A 23,031-nucleotide genomic window follows, 5' to 3' on the forward strand; every position below is an offset into this window, starting at 1 on the left:
AGAAACAGTACTTTCTAGAAATACTGCTAAGGGTCAGCTGAATATTATTGTAGGGGATATGAATATTAATTTACACGATACATCTGAACGATTTGTTAACGAATATATGAATGTAATGAATGAACATGGATATGTGTCGTATATAAACACAATTACTAGACCAGCATCAGGCTCGTGCATAGATCACATATTTATAAAATCTCAAATTCCAAATGAACTGCTTAATTCTATACTTTTTAGAACAGATATTACCGATCACTATACAGTTATATTTTCTACCACATATCCATTCAAGACTAAATCGGAAACAAAATGTATAAATGAGTCCTTAAAACACAAACAATACATTAATTACAAAAAATTAAATGATAAATTAGAAAAAGAAACATGGGTCGATATTTACAATGGGAGAGATGCGAATACCGTAGCAGATTTATTTGTTAATAAACTGCAAAAACATATTGATAGTAGTGTTAACATTGTTAAATCAACGCATAAAAATAGAAAAAGAAAGGAATGGATAACAAATGAGATTTTGAATGCAATAAATACAAAACATAATTTGTTTAAACAGACATTAAAAGATCCAAACAATAAGGAGCTTTCTGATAGATATAAAAGATATAGAAATCATCTTAATGACATAATAAAATTGACCAAAAAGGATTTTTATAAAAAAGAAATTGAAAAGCAACAAATGTCGTCAGGTAATATGTGGAAAACAGTTAATAATATTAGAGGTCGGGATAGACAGATATCCCAAATAGCGTCAATCAAGAATGAACAGGGCGTGAGTGTGACAAATGCGTTGGATATCGCAAATACGTTTAATGAGTTCTTTAGCGAAATTGGTTCGAAGTTGGCCTCTAAAATTAATGTTCCAACAGAAAAAATGTATCAGGTTACAAATATTTCACATTCTTTCGTATTATTGGAGACTGATGTAAACGAAGTCGGAAACGAAATATTAAATTTAAAAAAGAACAAATCTCCAGGATTTGACGGTATTCGGGCAAACACACTGCAACAAATAAAAGAATTTATTGTTAAACCTTTAACGTACATTTATAATTTATCTCTAAATAATGGCACTTTTCCAGATGTATTTAAAATATCTGTTGTTAAACCTGTGTTTAAATCAGAAGAAAAAACAAATATGTCAAATTATAGACCAATTTCGCTATTAAGTAACTTTTCCAAAATTCTTGAGAAACTTATTAAAAAAAGAATGTGTTTGTATCTGAAACAATTTAAACTCCTTTCCGAAAATCAATATGGATTCGTGGAGTCCAAATCCGCAAGTGATGCTATTATAAAACTATCAGAATTGGCTTCGGAGGCACTTGATGCATCCGAGGTTTCTTTGTGTGTTTTTGTAGATTTAGCAAAAGCGTTCGATACAGTTCACCATGAAATCCTGTTATACACACTTAGTAATATGGGTTTTAGAGGAAGGACCAACGATCTGTTTAGAGCTATCTAAATAACCGACAGCAAAGCGTGTCCATCCAGGGTGTTAAAAGCGAGAAAAGGGTGGTCAACTATGGTGTACCTCAGGGCACTGTACTGGGCCCTGTACTTTTTTGTATATACATTAATGAGTTACTAAACTTGAAACTCGATGCACACATTTTGAGTTATGCTGATGATACAGCAATTTTCTTCAGATCAACGTGTTGGAATCAATTGAAAGCAAAAGTAGAAAAATCAATGGAAATAGTGTGCAATTTCTTTAATAATAATCTTCTTACTGTTAACTTTAAGAAAACTTTCTTCTTACCTTTTGCCTGCTATTCAGATACTCTTCCAAAATTCAATTTAGATATAACTTATAACAATAAGCTAGTGACAATAAGCTCAACAAACAAATTTAAGTATCTTGGAGTCATCTTTGATAACCACATGAAATGGAATTATCATATTCAGTTTGTGACTAAAAAGTTAAGATCACTTATTGTAATATTTAAGTTTTTAAAAAGTGTAATTCCTATAGAATTACTAAGAAATGTGTATTTTGCTTTAGCTCAGAGCCATTTACAATACGGTATTGTGGCCTGGGGCTCAGCAAGCAAAAATCAATTATCAAGTGTAAATATAGTTCAGAAATGGTTGCTGAAAATAATATACGATAAAAACTATAGATATCCCTCTGATGCCTTATACATAGAAGCAGCCATTTTTGACGCTAAACAATTATTTTGGTTTAATACATTATCTATAACATTCAGTAACAGAAGTAAAAATAATCTAATCCCACATTCATACCCACTACGTCGACTCGAATTAACTATTAATGTACCTCGGATGCATAAAACTATCGGACAAAAAAGTCATTTATATGTAGGACCTAAAATTTTTAATGTTTTACCTAAAGAAGTTGTTAATTGTCAAAACATTAATATTTTTAAAAAAAGATTAAAAGAATGGATACTTGGTAAAACAATAACCGAAATGCATACATTTATACTCAGCAAAATGTGAAATATTAAAAACCATTCACAATAAATATAATATTTGAAAAAAAAAATAATGTAATCTTATATGCCTTAGAACTTGCAATCTACCCTATGTCAATATCTGACCGCTGTATAATAACTTGTTTTTTAGCGTGCTTAAGTGTTGGACAATGAAATATATTAATTTGATACATTTAGATATAGTTAAGAATTTAGTATAAAATATTGTAGTTATTGTTCTAGAAATAAAACTCCTCAGACAAGGTTCTACCTTAAGAGGATATTATGTTTATTCACTATTTTGTATTCGTAAGTTATGTATAAGTCTTGTATATACTTTGTAATTGGATCAGTTTGAATAAACATTATTTATTATTATTTATTATTATTATTATTATTATATTTTAAGTGTTATTTTTTTTCCATTTAAAATATTGGTAAATTTAATATTTTACATACTTATTGTTATTCCTTTTTTTATTTTTTATATTCATTTTTGATCAATCTTTTTTATAAATTATTACCTACCATATAATTAAGAAATATTTAAATAGGCCATGAAATTTTACTTTTGATTTTGATATTGGCCTAATTTGTGCCTGTTAGTTATAAAATTCTGGTATAGTCTGTACAACAAGTATTCAACGTTACGTCATCATTTATCTAATATCCGATTTAGGGTGTCTCTGAGATCAGTTCATATTGGTCAGAAAATTGCAAATACGTTCCGAAATTAGTAATTGAGCGCGTTCGCTTTTATTAATTACAAGTAGTAGGTTGGCTCTCTAGTAAATTTTTGCTGCTATATAAGTTTCAGTAATAAAGATTTATTTTTACGATCGACTGTTACTGTACTAGACATTTTCTTTTCATCAGGATTGATGAAACAAAAGTGAAATGTCAATTACTAGCAACAATGTGCTGTGATTTGCCCAAGACCGTGATGTCTACAATCTATTTTATCTCCTTTTTTACATGAACCCAAGTCCGACAATATACCGTGCTGGCAACTGTTACTTTTGGGTCGGTATTTACATGTGTGGAAGTAAGTGGCATAGGGAATCTTATTAAATCGGATTGAGAGAAATGCGACGGTGTGCTGTTGCGTTGTTGCCGGTACGCATTTCTCTATCAAGTAAAGTAAAATCACGATCGCAAACCGCTTATTTATAAGACTTTTTTTTCGAAAAGGTAACTAAATAAAATCATTAGATATGTTTCTGATCCATTTCTTTTATAACGAGAAAACGTCAATAATCGCGATAATTTAAAAACTCAACTTTTGACACATAACACGCCATAACTTAAGAACCACTTTAAATATTGAAGCTTTTTTTATTTTGAAGATCATTTACAATATATTTACATAAGAAATATTCGATAAGGTTGTTTTTTCTATTCTAAAATTTAAACAACCCATTCATTTACTTTTAGTGCAGAGCAGTTTTCAGCAATCGTGTAACTTTTTTATTTATAAAGATTTTTACATACTGTCTGTGAAGAAAGTTTTTGAAAAACTACAATCAATTATTTCTAATAGATTTCGAGATATCGATTTTTGAGTTCTAATAGCGCGACCACTGTCGAACATCAACTCAATTCCACTTATTTTTACCAAAAATGCAAGTGTTTCTAACTTGCACTTAAACATTTTCAAGCTATAGGGAAAATTACGACTCGTTAATAAATAAACAAATAAAGTATCGCGAGACGTAATTAAATCGTGAAGCTGAACGCATGATGTATACCTTTCCATAGAACTTTAAGGTCCTGATAGAGTTGGGCCAACCGGTCGACTGCGATAAATCTGGTATATCCCCTTCCACGTCTCTTAGCAATGTGCACAGTTCTCGGTTTATTTCATATATTTGGCAACGTGTTTACTGTTCCCTCTTTGTTCAGTACATTATATAAACGCATTGTACTCTTCTAAAATAGGGAAATTTCGACCCAAGACTAACCTTTGCCATCCCTTAGTATGACGTAAATTTGAACGATGGTTGCACACTTTAACTGAATTTAATTCACAAAAACTTAATATTTAACAAAATTAAGACAACAGGTAATGAATTAGAACAAAACCAAATCGAAAAACATTCCCTTCTTTGCTTATGTATTTTTATAGTATATCATTATGATATTCTATTATTATAATACTCAAGAGTATAATGAAGTGTAGAAGAAAATAAATATTACCGTTATTATAATGACGCTAATTATTATTATTTCATTTATAACAAAATAAATCATGTTAAATTAGTAAGTAATAGACAAGAAAACGTGGTTTGTTAATTTTGACCTTGACTGGTTTGATATTTGGTAGAATTTGGACCCCTGGCTTAGTATATCCCGTTTTAATTGCGATGGATAGAGATCAGTCTCTATTTTTGCGTTTGAAATTATGTGGCTTAAAAATAGCACTTGCTTGTAGCCTTGAATGTAGCATAAGAATCCCTTCACTAGTATTTTCTAGAGTTAATGTAGACCCCCGTAGTAGAGTGATTTAAAAAATAATACTATGAAAGCACGAATGACTTGATCGTTCGACTTTAGCTTTTAAAAACTTGGAGGAAGAGGATAAAGACAACTGCCCCCTTGGTGATGATCTCTGTGAACGAATGAACGGATTTCACGATCAGCTGATGTCTCACGTGTCGTTACAAGCGCTAGCTGCACCACAGGATGAGGAAAATTCCGACGACAAAATTAAAGCTGGTCCATTAAATAAGCTTTACAACTTCATTAATGCTGTGAAGGAGTTGGAAGAAGAACCTAAACCAGAGCCAGGTATAGTATATCTCTAAAATCTCCCTAGATATTATACTTAGAAGGCCAAACATATGTCTATTTTGACACCGTCATTTTTAAAAGTTGAAAATAAGAGAGTATATTATATTTTTGTACAGCATTTTTTTGAACACACATTCACAATGCTGTTGGTTCATAAGTTGCATAAAAAAATTTGTTGAAAAAATAGATATTTAATATTTAAGATTGCTGTCACAATATATCATTGTCGTCTTTTAATGACAATCGATTATAGTTTTTGGCGAGGTCAATCTCTAGACGTTATTTACTAAAAATTACCATAAAATTTATTTTTCTTAAAAAATTATTTTTTTAAACTACACCATTTAAAAATCATTTTTACTCAGTATGAAAATAAATTACAACCTTCTTAATGCCAAACAACTGGCAGTATATTATAAGACCTTTTTTTACAGAACCAGAAAAAAAAACACCGGAAGAAGTATTCCGTAAAGTACTCATCAGTACCATAGTCAGGTGGGCAGAAGAAGCCCAAATAGAAAACTCGAAACTAGTCCAGGAAATGTTCAGTTTACTAGTCAGACAGTACGACGCTGTTGGAGAACTAATTCGTGCATTAGAAAAAACCTACATCATCAATATCAAAACCAAATCAGACGTAGCCGAAATGTGGGTGGGTCTGAGCCAGATCAGAGCACTTTTACCTGTCCAAATGTCTCAAGAAGAAGAAGAACTTATGAGGGAACGGCTTTGGAAGCTCGTGAACAACCACACGTTCTTCCAGCATCCTGATTTGATCAGAGTTCTAAGAATTCACGAGAATGTGATGGCCGTTATGATCAACACTCTCGGTAGAAGATCACAGGCTCAGTCTGATGCCAGTGCGCAGCCGCAGAACCCTGATGGCGAGACTACTGGCAAAGAAAAAGTAATTTCTTCTGTTTTCAAAACGAGTATAGGTTAATATAAGTTATTTTTTAACAGGATACCTCACACGAAATGGTGGTAGCTTGTTGCAGGTTTTTGTGTTACTTTTGTAGAACTGGTCGTCAAAACCAAAAGGCCATGTTCGAGCATTTCGACTTTTTATTGGACAACAGTAATATCCTCCTTTCCCGACCAAGTCTTAGAGGTTCTACACCTCTGGACGTTTCCTATTCGTCTCTAATGGAGAACACTGAGCTAGCACTGGCTCTTAGGGAACACTATTTAGAAAAAATCGCGATATATTTGTCACGTTGTGGTCTACAGTCGAATACTGAGCTTGTAGAAAAGGTAAACTGTTCGAATTTAAAAGGATTATATTTATATGTAAAATGTTCCAGGGTTATCCAGATTTAGGATGGGATCCAGTTGAAGGGGAGCGTTACTTAGATTTTCTAAGGTTCTGCGTTTGGGTTAACGGAGAAAGCGTGGAGGAAAATGCTAACTTAGTTATAAGGCTGTTGATTAGACGGCCCGAATGCTTAGGTCCAGCCCTGAGAGGTGAAGGGGAAGGTTTATTGAAAGCTATTGTCGATGCAAACAAGGTAAGAAGATATTTTTTATAAATCGTTGATATATGAGACACATATTCTGTTTGTAAATATTTCTTTTACAAAAAAAAAGATTATGTGGTGTAGGGACATTTAATATCACACAACGTATTAAGTAAAAAGATCAAGTAACATTATCTAAAATAAAAAATGACGGACTAATGAGGTTTGTCCCACGTTGGGCGCCAAAATTGATGTGTGATCTTGTTATAACATATAATATATATAAATACATACTAATGAAAAGTTCTTCAGTTATTTTTCATTGTATAACGATAGCTTTCTACATAAGCTTCTATTTTTGATTCCCAGTGATCTCAATTCTCAATCTGATTCGAGTTCTTCCCAAATTTGTAATTTTGCATAAAACAAATATAAAACAAATAAGAAATCATATAAAATCAAAAATGTCTAATACATGAATATAAAAATAATATTAGACTCTTTTTTATGTGTTTAATTTTATCTTATACTTATTCTTAATTATGTTATCTACCCTTCAAATTTTTTCCTATAGATGTCAGACAGAATTACTGACAGAAGAAAGATGATGGAAGACGCGCCAGAAGGAACTGTTAATCTCGCCCAATTCTCCCACCCACTCCCTGAAAACGACGATGATGAAGACTACATAGACACCGGAGCAGCCATCCTTAACTTCTACTGTACTTTAGTAGACCTTCTAGGTCGTTGTGCTCCCGACGCTGCAGTCATCGCCTTGGTAAATATATATCTTCTTTATTGTAAAATTTTTAGCAATTAGATTGTTTTTTTATTCAGGGTAAAAACGAATCGTTAAGAGCAAGAGCCATCTTGAGGTCTTTGGTGCCGCTAGAAGACCTCCAAGGCGTGCTTAGTCTCAAGTTCACACTACACAACCCTGCTCAAGGAGAGGAAAGACCTAAATCTGATATGCCTTCAGGTCTAACACCGCCTCACAAGCAATCTATAGTTCTGTTCTTAGAACGAGTTTACGGTATAGAGACACAAGAATTGTTCTTTAAGCTACTGGAAGAAGCATTTTTACCTGACTTGAGATGTGCCACAATGCTGGATAGGGTAAGTATTCAAACTTGTTTTTCTGGATCAATTTTAAATTGTGTATACTTTTATATAATTCATCCACAATGTATAACAGAGAGACTAAGATTACATTGATTTGTGTTGATACAACACCATAATGATCATATATTTTCATTAATAAAATTTTATAATAAATAAGTGGTAATCTAGAACATTTTCCTATTTAAATCCGTTTTGTATATCTTGACTACTTTTGTTTTAAACAGGAAGGTTTGTCTGAAATAGACAGGGTGCTTCAAAAAAACATGTGCCATCTCTCGTGGAGAGATTCCTCACATAAAAATAAGATTTAGTTTTTATATTAACCTACATTCAATTCTTCTTTGTTTAGTAGTTACAGGGAGTCAAAATATTGATTTTTTTCGATTTATTACAATTTTAATTGTGTTTATCTCAAGGAGATTGGACTCGACAAAATATCATGAGACAACTTTTAATCGGCATTAAACTGCCCCACAACTGCGCGAACAAGGAAAAAAGGCAAAGGCGCCCAGTTTTTTTTGAAAAATATTCCAGTGATAACCCATATACACGTCGCTGATGAATCTGTAGACACTTTTTAAGCATAAAATATGTCGCACTTATAGTAACTTTCATTCCCAAAATTTCATTGAAATCGCTAAAAGCACTTGGAAGAAAATTATTATAAATCTAAGAAAAATGAAGATTTTAACACCCTGTAGCTTACAGTTGAGGGTTGGAACCTTTGGTGTTACACAGCAAAATAAAAACACTAAATCACCACAATACACCAAAACACTTTTACTTTTACACTGGACGCGCGTTTCGCTAACCATGTTAGCATCATCAGCAGATGATTATGAACTATCCAGTTTATAATCATCTGCAGCATGATCATTATGGTGTTGTATGAACTATCCAGTTTATAATCATCTGCTGATGATGCTAACATGGTTAGCGAAACGCGCGTCCAGTGTAAAAGTAAAAGTGTTTTGGTGTATTGTGGTGATTTAGTGTTTTTATTTTGCATTTTACCCTGTAGCTACAAAACAAAGCAGAATCGAATTATGTTGATATAAAAAATAAATTATTAAATTTATTTTTTATATCAACATAATTCGAAATAAATTATTAAATTTATTTTTTTTATCAAAAAATAAATTATTAAATTTATTTTTTATTAAATTTAATAATTTCTTTAAATTTTTATTATTTATTAACTATTAAGTATTATTAAAATAAATAACTTATTTTTACGCGAGGAGTCTCCCCACGAGAGATGGTACATGTTTTTTCAAATACCCTGTACATGACTCACAAGCTGTCTATTTAGTTAATTTACTTATTATATCACCTTATTGTATACCTTTTAGCATGATGGCAGTGAGTCAGACATGGCCCTAAGCATGAACAGATATATAGGCAATTCCATACTGCCTCTCCTGATTCAACACAGTAAATTCTACAGCGAAGCAGAAAACTACGCTTCTCTTCTCGATGCCACTCTTCACACGGTATACCGTCTGTCAAAGAACCGCATGCTGACCAAAGGTCAAAGAGAAGCAGTATCAGACTTCCTGGTCGCTCTAACCAGTCAGCTACAACCATCAATGCTGTTGAAACTGTTAAGGAAATTAACAGTAGATGTCTCGAATTTATCTGAATACACTACGGTAGCTTTGAGACTTCTAACCTTACATTACGACAGATGTGCGAAGTATTATGGTTCAAGTTCAGGTCAGGGTATTTATGGAGCAGCCAGTGATGAGGAAAAAAGGCTTACTATGATGTTGTTTTCGAATATATTCGACTCTCTTTCTAAGATGGATTATGAGCCAGAACTTTTTGGAAAGGCTTTACCATGCCTTACCGCCATTGGTTGTGCCTTACCACCTGATTATTCACTGTCCAAAAACTACGATGACGAATGGTACTCGAACAAAACTGTCAAAACCGGTCCTGATGGTCCTTATAACCCGCAACCCATCAATACATCGACTGTACAGCTCAGCAACGATCTTAACAATATAGTTCAGCAATTTTCTGAACACTACCACGATGCTTGGGCATCGAGAAAGCTCGAAAACGGTTGGAGATACGGAGAACAGTATTCTGGCTGGGAAGGTAACAAGTCTCATCCGAGGCTCAAACCGTACTCTATGCTCACGGATTATGAAAGAGAGCGATATAAGGAGCCGGTAAGAGAGTCGTTGAAAGCTTTGTTAGCGTTAGGCTGGTCAGTAGAGCATACTGAAGTGGATCTTCCTTCTTCGAACAGAGGGTCTCAGTTTATGAGAGGAGAGAGTGCGACGCCGTTTGATTATGATCCACATCCGGTGGATATGACGAATTTAACTTTGTCAAGGGAGATGCAGAATATGGCTGAACGATTGGCCGAGAATGCTCATGATATTTGGGCTAGGAAGAAGAAGGAGGAACTTAACACTTGTGGAGGTTATTTTTTTTTATTGAGTAAAACTCCGATTTTGGACTTGTCTGTATTAAATTTTGTAGCGATTTTTAAAACAACAGAACTCTAATACCTTGAAGAAAAAAACTTGATTTTCATGCCGTTGTCCAACGATACGATGATACGATATTAATTTTATTGGTTGAATTTAAAGACTTCGATTGGTTAAAAAATTATGCAATTTTAAAATTTATTGCTTTTTCATGTCTCCGTTCATCGGATATACGATTTGCTTGTGATTGGTGTCATTTTATATTTTTATTTCCATAACGATTTCGCTGTTTTACTTATAGTCTAAGAGCTAGCAATGTTTTTGAGAGAGAATTTTAAGAAAGCCGGTTCTTTAATATATCTTTAGCTACGCTCTACTAAACAGAATGCGGACCATCTGGCTGCCAGTAGACGTTGCGTTCACTACTGCGCATCATATCTGTATTCAACATCTGTTCACTACTGCGCATCACAAATTCGCCCTGTATTTCAAGGAGGTAACTAAGGAAGCTAGGAGAAACTTATATGTTGCATATTTAGTTTCATAAAAAAGTAGTAAAGTAATGTGAAAATCTCATCATAAACGTGAAATCCTATAAAACACACATAAATGGGATACCCTGTGATGCGCAGTAGTGAACCGCAGTAGTCTACCGGCAGCCAGACGGCCCGCACTTTGGTCAGGAGAGCATAGCAAAAGATTTATTAAAGAACCAGTTTTCTTAAAATTCTCGTTTTCCCGACGGTGGTACTATTATATTTTTATTAAGGTTAGATTAAACTTAAGTCAAAAAGTGTCAAAACGTCCGTTATCGTACAATCTCTCTCCGTTGACGGGCTGGAGTAAAATATTTACGGATGAAAAGTGGCGCGAAAACGCTATGACCAATCAGAGCGCCGCCGGACCACAGTATCAACGGATAACGGACGCATGAAAATCAGACTTAACGCTGCCGTCTCAAAAACCAAGAGTACTCAGCCACGCTACGTCATAAGTTTAATAGAGAAAATAAAAATTCGAAATCAGAGTGCATATCTTGCTATTTGTTTTTTATTCTATTTTATTTATTCATTTGATTGATGATTATTCTAGGTGGAATTCACCCTCAGTTAGTACCATACGATCTTCTAACAGACAAAGAAAAGAAAAAAGACAGAGAACGTTCACAAGAATTCCTCAAGTACTTGCAGTATCAAGGTTTAAAACTTCACAGACCAAATCGCGGAGGTCAACAAGAAACAGAATTATCCACAGCAGGTCCCTCTGTTGAACTCCGTTTTGCTTACAGTCTACTCGAAAAGCTCATCCAATACCTGGATAAAGCCACCATCAACATGAAGTTGCTCAAACCCTCACAGACCTTCAGCAGAAGAAACTCGTACACTAAATCATCAAGAGATATCAAATTTTTCTCCAAAGTTGTACTACCGTTGATGGAGAAATATTTTTCAACTCATAGAAACTACTTCATCGCTGTTGCCACAGCTACAAACAACACCGGAGCTGCCAGTTTGAAGGAGAAAGAAATGGTAGCAGCGTTGTTCTGTAAATTGGCTAATTTGCTCAGATCCAGGTTGGCCGCTTTTGGAGCTGACGTCAGAATTACAGTGAGGTGCTTACAAGTGTTGGTCAAAGGCATTGATGCCAAGTCTCTTGTTAAAAATTGTCCTGAGTTCATCAGAACATCGATGTTGACGTTCTTCAATAATACTGCTGACGATTTGGGGCATACGATCATAAATTTGCAAGAGGTAAGTATTCTGAATGAAGCATAATACAGGGTGTGTAAAAAACGCGACCTTCTTCAGTGTGCTCAATAACAAAAAAAAATCATTTTGACATATGTCACCTGTGAACTTTTATGGCGGTAGATTAAAAAAAATCTGGTTGATCTGTACTTACTTTGCTATAAATATCGTAATCTTAAACCATACAGGGTGTTTAAAATTCTATGCCATATTTTCTAAAATATAAAATAGTTTTTCTTCGTTTTTTTTTTAAATGGAACATCCTGTTATTATTTTTTTGTTAGATGGAGAATTAAAAAATGAACATTTTTTATATTCAAAGCATTTTAGTATTTTGGCGGTTTCATCATTTCTTTTGATACATAACATGTATGTATGGTAATCGCAAAACAATTTCTGATGCACTGATCAACTTTTCCGATGCAATGATCAACTTTGAGTGACAAGCGATGGCGACAGCGCTACCAGATTGTGATGGATTATAATTTTAATTGATGATTTTTATTATAAGATGAATCTTAATTTAAAATTGACAAACAACATTAATTTAATAACTAATATTTTAGTGATTAATTGATTTATTTGTTTTTTAGCTTATTTTACTTATTACATATTAGCAAAAACTAGTCCAATATGAAGATTGTTATAAGTGTTATTATGGGTTATTTATTTATTAATGTCTTAAAACGCCATAAGTGGTAATAACAAGTAAGAGGGTGCTATTAATGCACAAACTAATAATCACAGAATTTAATAAAAACGAACTTCGAAAGTGGTATAATATGCTTATCAATCAAACCTTTCTGACAGCAGTCAAGGGTAATAAAGGACCTTCTATAAGGGTAATAAAGGTCCGTTCTCGTTCGAAATAGTTTTTAAAAAAACAGGGAAGATACAGGCTCTTTGCTTCGACTGTTTAAATGCTTCGACATATTTTCAACGCACAATTTCAAGAAATGCAATACAAAAACTCGAAAATTTAGTTCTTAAAAAAACTGTTTGTACTTAAAAGTGCGATTTTTAAAAAAAAAGACTATGAAAATAAGCAAAAAACGAGAATTTCTCACAAAAATTCAATAACAACACGATATTATACAAAATAATGACTGACACTAGGATAATTGTCAAATAATAAAGGACAACATTGCTGAACACGGCGCAATGTGATCAACATAGCGATAATAAAATTCGGTTTAAACTAATTTTTGCAGCTTTAATCTAAATAAAATATCTGTTACAATCATTAACTCTATAAAGTAAAATGAAGAGCTGTACAACAAATTTAAACATTTTTACCAAAATTTCATTTTGTCAGGACTTTAGTGTCGATGTCGATATGATTGATGACGTGCATCGGAAAATGTTTTGCGATTACAATATGTTAAAATTGCTTTTTTTGATATTGAATATGCTTAGGAAATTTCGCATAAACTATTTTTATAAATTCAATATCAAAAATACCATTTGTAGCTAACTTTTGGGCACACCCTGTATAGCATCTTTTCAAGCATTAATTTTTTTAGGGAAAATACAGTCACCTAAGAGGAACGCACTTAAAAACATCCACATCACTGTTTTACGTGAATTCAGTGTTGTTGCCTGTTCTTACTTCACTGTTTGATCACTTGGCTAATTGTGAATATGGAAGCGACTTATTATGTAAGAATTACTTACACTTATCGGTAAAACGTTAAATATATTATTTGTTTTGTTTTAGTGGACGAAATTCAGGTAGCTTCCTATAAAATTCTCCAAGGCCTCTTCCATCTTGGCACAGACGCTACACTCCATCGTGACAGGAAGTACCTAAAAACAGAAATGGAAAAATACAAACCTACTCTTGGTTCCTGCTTGGGAGCGTTCAGTTCCACCTTTCCTGTAGCCTTTTTGGAGCCACATTTGAACAAAAACAATCAATTTTCTTTACTGAACCGTATAGCAGACCATTCACTTGAAGCTCAAGATATTATAGTGAAAATGGAGGCTTTTATGCCTACTTTGGAAACAATTTTGTCTGAAGTAGATCATTTTGTGGAGAGCGACAAGACTTATTCTGATGCTCCTCATATTATTGATGTTATTATGCCTATGTTGTGTTCTTATCTGCCGTTTTGGTGGTCACAGGGTCCAGATAATGTCAGTCCTACTGGAGGGTAAGTAACTTCTATAGTATAAGAAACACTACAAATTCCTCAATTCTAAACACAAGTCAAAACATCGTGAAAAATTTTAGCATTAGAGACAATGTCACGAAGGTATTTCATTCCATAATACAATTGTGTTATACTAAGGGCTGGCAAAGTTTAGTCTTGGGTCGACATTTCCGTATGTAAGAAGAGTACAATGCGTTTATAATGCACTGAACAAAGAGAGAACAGTAAACACGTTGCCAAACGTATGAAATAAACCGAGAAACTGTACACATTGCTGAGAGACGTGGAAGGGAATATAGCAGATTTGTCGCAGTTGACCGGTCGACCCAATCAGTACCTCTGTCAGTACTTAAAGTTCTAGGGAAAGGTGTACATCATGCGTTCAGCTTCACGATTTAATTACGTCTTGTGATATTTTATTTGTTTATTTATTAACAAGTCGTAACTTTCCCTATAGCTTACAAAATTTTAAGTGTAAGTTAGAAACACTTGCATTTTGGCAAAAATAAGTGGAATTGAGTTAGTGTTCGACAGACGATTGCGCTATTAGAACTCTGAATTCAAAAATCAATATCTCGAAATCCATTAGAAATAATTGATTGTAGTTTTTTTCAGAAACGTTCTTAATATTTCTGCTATATTTTCTTCACAGACAGTATGTGAAAATCTTTATAAATAAAAAAGCTACACGATTGCTGAAAATTGCTATGCACTAAAAGTAAATGGATGGGTTATTTAAAATTTTTGAATGGAAAAGAGCAATCTTGTCGAATTTTTCTTATTTAAACATATTGTAAAAAGATCCTATTTTCAAAATAAAAAAAGTTTCTAAAATGGTTCTTAAGTTATGGCGTGTTATGTGTTAAAAAGTTGAGTTTCTAAATTTTCGCGATGACGTTTTCTCGTTCTAAAAAAATGGTCACCCTAACTATATCCTTAAAATTCCCTCTCAGATGCTTAGAAACACATCTAATGATTTTATCTAGTTATCTTTTAGAAAAAAAAGTCTTAAAAATAAGCGGTTTGTGATCGTGATTTTACTTTACTTGATAGGGAAAGGCATACCGACAACGCCGCAACAGCACACCGTCGTATTTCTCTCACTCCGACTTTGTACTCTCACTCAATCCTATGAGTAGATTGTTCTACACTGTGATAATAACCCAATCTGAAGTTAGATATTTTTTAAATTAGATCCTACGTCTCTATGGTTACCGGAGAACATATGAATCAGCTCCTGAAGAATGTGTTAAAGCTCATCAAGAAGAACATCGGTAACGAGAACGCTCCATGGATGACGAGGATAGCAGCGTATACTCAACAAATCATCATCAATAGCAGCGAAGAATTGTTGAAAGATCCGTTCTTACCTCTGGCTGAAAGAGTTAAGAAACGAACCGAAGCAATGTTCCATAAAGAAGAGAGTTTAAGAGGGTTTATTAAGAGTAGTTCGGATGATACATCACAGGTATGGATATGATTCCTCTTTTATTGTTATTGTGATTTTTTTTTAATTTAAATTGAACGGTATAATTTTTGGTATTTATATCCGAAATTTAACAATATTCCTTTTTATTTAATGTACAGGAGTATAAAATTACACTAATATTATCTTTAAAAAATGTCTATACTTCGGCAACATATTCTGCAGATAAAAATAAGTAAAAAAGTTCTTATAAATGTATGTTCTAAAATGCTTAGTTTCGGAGATACAGGGTGTAGAAGTTTCATTTTTATTTCGATTTTTTCCAAACAATTTCCGAAGTAACATCAATATTTGGATGAAAATTGGTGTGTGGGAGTTTTTTGACTTAGAGGGCGCCACCTATGTATTTTTTAACTGGTTTGAAGAGTAATAACTTTTTGTCCGTATCTGTATAAAACTAGCTAGTTAAAAAATATACATTTACGATGTTTTTTACGTAAAAAAAGTATCTTGGTAAAAATCGCTACGAGTAATGGTTCTCGAGATATTTGGAATCGAAATTACCAATACCTGTCATCATTGACATAAATTAAACATGCATGTGTTAACTAATTCGTTATTAGACTAAAAGCATAAATTTGCAATGTTTTTGTGCCAAAAGTTCAACAGAAACTGTTTCATCATCATTTTTTCGAAGAAACATTTATGATTAGTTTAAGAAAATAGAAAGTTCCCAAATTTCTCATTTCAGTCAAATAACTATCTACTCAACATGTTTATTTTTAGTCAATAATGACATGTATTGGGTATTTCCATTGTAAATATCTAGAGAACGGTTGCTCGTAGCGATTTTTACCAAGAGACATTTTTTACGTAGAAAATCACGGAAATGTATATTTCACGTTATGTTATCACTCAGTAGTTTTATACAGGTACGGACAAAAAGTTATTACTCTTCAAAACAGTTAAAACACATGTAGGTGGCGCCCCCTACAAATAGGAGCCATTTTGACATTAAAATCAATTTCTCATGTCAAAAAACTCCCAGACACCAATTTTCATCCAAATATTGACGTTATTTCAGAAATTATTTGGTAAAAATCGAAATAAAAATAAAACTTTTAAACCCTGTATCTCCGAAACTAAGCATTTTAGGACGTACAGTTATATGAACTTTTTTACTTATTTTTATCAGTAAAATATGCTGCCGAAGTTTCCGGAATACAGTTCGGACCACCCTGTATAAAGGCCTCGATAAAGGCAGAACATACCTTCTTGAAATTAATAAAATCGGAACGTCCGCAATTATTAATTTAGGAACGTACTTGAAGCTTTTATAATCGATAGGAACTGATCTCAGACTCCTTAAAACAGATATTAGATATAATGATGACGTAACGTTGGACGATGGTTGTACAGACTATACAGGGTTGTTCACCACATACGACACGGAGTATTGTAGCTAAACGATGAGATTTTTACAAATTGTAAGTTTTGGGTTCGATGAAGGACTATTAGAGGTACAATTTAAAAATAATTTTACAAGATACAGAGTGACCCAAATAAATAAAAAATATCAAAGTTGTATTTTTTAAATGGAACACCCTGTATATTATTTCATTTTTAGTTTCTACGATTAAAATAAAGGTAAATTTGATTAAGGTTTATTATACTTAAACCTTACCGTTTTTGAAATATTTTCAATTTTGTGAAATTGCAGTAAAAATGTTAAGGCTTCATTTCTCCAAGGGTATCAAAGTTTTTAATACTAAATATTTACTGAAGTTTATTTATTGATCAGTTATTTTGTTGCAATAATAAAAATAATACTATCTTATACAGAGTGCCTAAAAATTTATTTTAAATAATTATTAGCTTCAAACGGCAATAACTTGTTTAATTTAAACGGAACACCTTGTATATTTTACGAGAATCAGATGCACAATTTAATTGTCTATCAAATTATATTATACCATTTTTTACCTATCTTTTTAAGTTTCCATAGAAAATGCATTTTCTTGTAATTTAGAACTTATTTATCAATATACCCATGGAATATTGACATTTTAGATTATTTTTAAAGATGTACCAAATTTTTAAAGAGTACAGATACTAATATTGTCGATACAATTTGTTTATTTTATTAAAAAATAAAAAAAAACTGTTTAAATATTTGTTAAAGGGGACCAATTAATATGATTCCAGTATTCAAACTACATTAACTGACTGTTTGCGTTGATTAATAATAATTGCTCCAAATACTAAAAAACTGAATTTTGTATGGGTATTAGACAGTGTGATAAAAAGAACACCTTAAAAATTATATTTCATTTTTAATAAATACTTATTTATAACAACAGAGACTTTAATTTTGATAACTTATTATTATATTGATTTCTGACTCAAATCCACATTTATTTAGAATAATTTATTAACGAACACAATTAAGTATGTAATTAATTAGTATATGGGCGGAAATAATGGTGTTATATTTAATTAATGGTATACTCTTTTATAAAGATTTAAATAGTTTTCTTTTTGCATATAAATGGGCTAGTAATATTTTGCCTGTACATTTGCCTGTACATTTAGCCTGTACATTTTGTACATTTGTTGCTTTAAAAACAATCTAAAATGTCAATATTCCATGGGTATATTGATAAATAGGGTCTAAATTATAAGAAAATGCATTTTCTACGAAAACTTGAAGGGATAGGTAAAAAATGGTATAATACAATTTGATAGACAATTAAATTGTGCATCTGATTCTCCTAAAATATACAGGGCGTTCCATTTAAATTAAAGAAGTTATTGGCGTTTAAAGCTAGAAATTATTTAAAATAAATTTTTACACACTCTGTATAAGGTAGTATTATTTTTATTATTGCAACACAATAACTGATCAATAAATAAACTTCAGTAAATATTTAGTATTAAAAACTTTGATACCCTTGGAGAAATGAAGCCTTAAAATTTTTACTGCAATTTCCCAAAATTGAAAATATTTCAAAAACGGTAAGGTTTAAGTATAATAAACCTTAATCAAATTTACCTTTATTTTAATCGTAGAAACTAAAAATGTAATAATATACAGGGTATTCCATTTAAAAAAATACAACTTTGATAATTTTTACTTATTTGGGACACTCTGTATCTTGTCAAATTATTTTTAAATTGTACCTCTAATAGTCCTTCATCGAACCCAAAACTTGAAATTTGTAAAAATATAATCGTTTAGCTACAATACTCCGTGTCGTATGTGGTGAACAACCCTGTATACTTGCTTTACCGCACTATATTTATTATTATTTTCACATTCTTTTATCGTTTTAAAAAAATTTAAATTATTTTTATAAATTTTCTGTTAGATTGAAACTCAGATCCAGGAAGAATGGCATCTTTTAGTGCGGGACATCTACTCGTTCTACCCTCTTCTAATAAAATACGTGGATCTTCAAAGAAACCATTGGCTAAGGCACAATGTAGAAGAAGCTGAACACCTTTACAACCACGTCGCAGATATCTTCAACATCTGGTCTAACTCTCAGTACTTCTTGAGAGAAGAACAAAACTTTATATCTGCAAACGAAATTGATAATATGGTGTTGATTATGCCCACTGCTACAAGAAGAACTGTTGTACCTGATGGTTCACAACCTTCAGTGGGAAAGGTAAGCAACCATAAGTATTTAATTTATCTAATAAAAAATATTTGAAGTATTTTATTTCTTAAATAGGAATCGTTGGAAATATTTAAGGTATTGATTTATTATAAAATAAAAACTTAGCTATACGGAGCGATGAACAATGTTTGAAATACTCACAATATTCTGATTTTGCCCGTTTCTATATTTTATCATTATCATTTTCAGCTTATTCAACCATTTCGGACTATGGTGTAGCCTCCCTCACATATTTAGATACTCACTTTCTTGGGGCCGTTGTTGTCTATTGTTGGCTATGCGGGCCCAAGTTATCCCTGCTAATTTCGTAATATCATGGTCCCATCTCAGGTTTGGTCTTCTTCTAGGTCTCTTAATTTCACGTGGGTACCATGCTGTAATTTTTGTGGTCCACCTTCTTGCCAGGTGTCCTGCCCATTGCCACTTGGAGGATTTGATTCTGTCGATGACATCTATTACGAGTACCTGAGTCTTTTCTCGTATCCACTCTATTATTTTACGGTCTTTCTTGGTTCCCTGTATATTTTCTGCTATTGAGCGTTGTGCTACCTGGAGTTTCCTTATAATGTCCGTTTCAGATTGATTCTCACTATACCTTCCATATCAGCTACTTTCCGTTTCCCTGCCATTTACATAAAATATAGGTTTGTTCCAACCCGCCGCAGAACCATCACCGAACGATCACGCTCGTGCGGAGTAATTCAAATGTGTTCCAACCGAGATTTGACGGTTATCGGACGATCCTATTTGCGTATCAGCCTACCTTGAGAACATTTAGTTACGATTTCAGAACGGTAATTTCGGTACATGATCCAAATTGAGGACTGTTTGGGTTGGCCTTGCGCATTAAAGTATATTGGCAGGGATTATCGATTTTTAACAGCTGATTCTGGTCCAGCGTCCGGCTGATGCTTCTGTCTTGTTTATTTTTTACGAATTCGAATACGTGTGCGTTATACTTTTGCTTGTAAGTTTGTGTGGAGTAAATCGTTCGGAAATTTTAATTAATTCTTTATTTATAAAAAAATGTTCAAAGATTCTACCACTGCAATTAAATTACAGGAAACTACACATAACAGGATCATAAAAGAGAGGATAGGTAAGTGAGTTAGTGAGTATACAGTTGAAACAACAATTACCAACAATTATTGGTTTCTGATTCTCCATTTCAAGAATAACAATTATTAATATTGCAAATTGCAAACAAAAATAATAGGGTTATGTTATGAAATTTTAAACAAAAACAAAAAACCGATCGATACACGCACGCTTGACACTTTTGACAGTCCCGAAAACAATCCACAAAGCGTTCCAACGTTGATAGTTTTTGCACCGTCACGAAACTATTCGAAGTCCGCGCATGCTACAAAGTGCAAGAAAACCGATTCGAGTACGACTTTGAAACGATCCCGAAATGCTGGTTGAAACAAACCTAATATCATATAAATGAATAGGACAATGCACACTATCCGTTCCGTTTCCCTTCCGTTCCATATCCTTTCCTTCCATACATTTTTTTATGCGGACGGACTGAAGCATATCGGAAACAGCGTTGTCGAGTTTTTACATTTGTACCAGCTCTGTTAACATTTTGCTGATATTTATTAATTATTTCACCTCTTAATTAAATCTATTACCGTTTTCAAAACATACAAATTTTGAAAATAAAACTTTCGTAATGATATAGATTGTACAATAAAAAGTATGGAACTGATACGGAACGGAAGTTTACGAATAACGTCAATACAATAAAAAATACGTAACATATGGAATGGAAACGGTATAGTGAGAATCAACCTTTAAGGTTCCAGGTTTTGCATACGTAGCTCACGACTGGTAGAAGAAAATATTGGTCGAATGTTTTCTTCTTTAGATAGAGTGGCATTCTAGATTTGAACTACAACCTAACCAACTATGTTAAGTCCAAAATATTTGAGTTAAATACGTCAAGTTACTTAACTTTTTATTCTCTATCCTTTGCTCTTTCTCGTTTTACGTTATCTGAAGGAATAAATAAAATACTCTAAAAATCGCAAAATTAAATCAAATTAAGTCCAATGCCGGCCCTGAACTAAACAAAACTTTAAATTCGTTTTTCCCGAAACTATGTTTTGTGACTTAAGAGTCCATTTTACTAGTCCGAAAAAGTAGCAAAATAAGCGTTCGAGATTTAACGTTTTATGTAAAACTGGCTAGGCGGTTTTACACAAATGGAGAAGGAAATTAAAAATTAAGAGTTATACTATATCCGTATTGTAGCACATTTTTAGACAACTTCTTTATTTTCAAGATTTTGATGGTCAAACATCAATAAAATATTCCTTATGTTTGGACTAAATTTTCTCGAAAATAAAGACATAATTTAAAATTCCGTTACAATAGGAAATAGATTGAAGTTTTGTAATTTCAGTTAGATATAATATATATGGTTTTGTAATAAATTGCTCGCTATTTTATGGTAAATGCTGAAGCTCTGCAAACCTTAATCAAGTATTAATCAAAGCACGTGTGTTTGGAATTTTGGGTCGTGGCTTAACACGACAGGATCGGGCTAAGCCTTAGGCAGATTTCTGAAATAAAATATATATTTCCTTCGGCCACACACCCGCTTTACCCGACCCCTGAGAGCAACCCGAGCAGTACAGCGTAATAGACTCTTAACATGGTTTGCTTCTGGGGTGCAGATATGTACTCCATGTTAACTTAATTCTACTGTTTATTTCTTGTAGTAGAGACACTGAGCTGTGTTAGTAAACTAATATACATTGCAAACTATTTCAATCATTGTTAATCGTGCTCCGTACTGTTTATCCCAGAATGAATACAATTTTAAATCAATTTAACATTTTAGAAAAAAAAGAAGCATCGCGACAAAAAGCGAGACAAGGACAAAGAAATTCAAGCCTCCTTGATGGTAGCCTGCCTCAAACGTCTCCTTCCTGTCGGTTTGAACTTGTTCGCAGGCAGAGAACAAGAATTAGTCCAACATTGCAAGGACAGGTTCTTGAAAAAGATGCCGGAATACGAAATTATCGGTACTTTATCTCAACACTTTTTTATTTTCCGGTAATTCACAAGTTTATTTTTTTAGATTTTGCCAAAATTCAACTAACACTGCCCGACAAAATTGACCCGGCAGATGAGATGTCGTGGCAACATTACTTGTATAGTAAACTTGGCAAGAAGAGTGTCACTGTCAATACGGTGGACAGTAATGGCAAGAACCAACTAGAGGAGACTGTGGATAGAATAGTTGCTATGAGTAAAGTCTTGTACGGATTACATATGGTAAGAATCTTGTTTATCAACTATACTCTTCACTTAAAGAATAATGTTAAATATTTTTAATAATATTTTGAATAGATATTTATTTATCTGAGGTAGAATCGTATTTTACCCGTTCTACAAGTTCTACCAGTGTTGCCCGTGAAAATGATTTCTTTATATTTTTAATATATTTTTTTGAATTTGAATTTTTTTTATTGTAAAGTAATATATTACATTTAAATGGAATATATTACATAACAATTAGATATGTCAATTACAGGTTTGTCTTCTAACATTTTTTAAATAAAACGAATTATAAAATTTCAATATATGTATATTTTGTCGTAGGTATGAAAAAAGTAAAATATAAAATGGACAAACGCTTACTTACATTGCAATAAAACTGCCACTTTTAGTTTTGCAATCCAAACGCAATGTTTCTTTTTTACAAATAAAAATATCCGACAGCACTAAAATCACTGAAACTG

At 32.6% G+C, this 23,031-nt stretch overlaps 1 protein-coding gene across 4 annotated transcripts in view; it reads left to right on the forward strand.

The window, feature by feature from the left end:
• Positions 1-23,031, forward strand: part of LOC115877801 (ryanodine receptor) — a 135,916-nt gene that overhangs the window by 82,978 nt on the left and 29,907 nt on the right. For all 4 annotated transcript variants that reach the window (XM_030894115.1, XM_030894117.1, XM_030894116.1 and 1 more), the window contains 14 exons: positions 5,010-5,243; positions 5,681-6,153; positions 6,210-6,500; positions 6,551-6,754; positions 7,278-7,481; positions 7,541-7,819; positions 9,178-10,258; positions 11,359-12,017; positions 13,538-13,673; positions 13,732-14,167; positions 15,362-15,635; positions 18,962-19,264; positions 22,128-22,311; positions 22,368-22,564. In XM_030894115.1, coding sequence (XP_030749975.1) covers positions 5,010-5,243; positions 5,681-6,153; positions 6,210-6,500; positions 6,551-6,754; positions 7,278-7,481; positions 7,541-7,819; positions 9,178-10,258; positions 11,359-12,017; positions 13,538-13,673; positions 13,732-14,167; positions 15,362-15,635; positions 18,962-19,264; positions 22,128-22,311; positions 22,368-22,564 — 4,955 coding nt within the window. The remainder of the gene's footprint in view (positions 1-5,009; positions 5,244-5,680; positions 6,154-6,209; positions 6,501-6,550; positions 6,755-7,277; positions 7,482-7,540; positions 7,820-9,177; positions 10,259-11,358; positions 12,018-13,537; positions 13,674-13,731; positions 14,168-15,361; positions 15,636-18,961; positions 19,265-22,127; positions 22,312-22,367; positions 22,565-23,031) is intronic.

This window comes from Sitophilus oryzae, unplaced genomic scaffold (assembly GCF_002938485.1).
Source record: "Sitophilus oryzae breed Bouriz unplaced genomic scaffold, Soryzae_2.0 scaffold_1499_pilon_pilon, whole genome shotgun sequence".
Taxonomy (NCBI): domain Eukaryota; kingdom Metazoa; phylum Arthropoda; class Insecta; order Coleoptera; family Curculionidae; genus Sitophilus; species Sitophilus oryzae.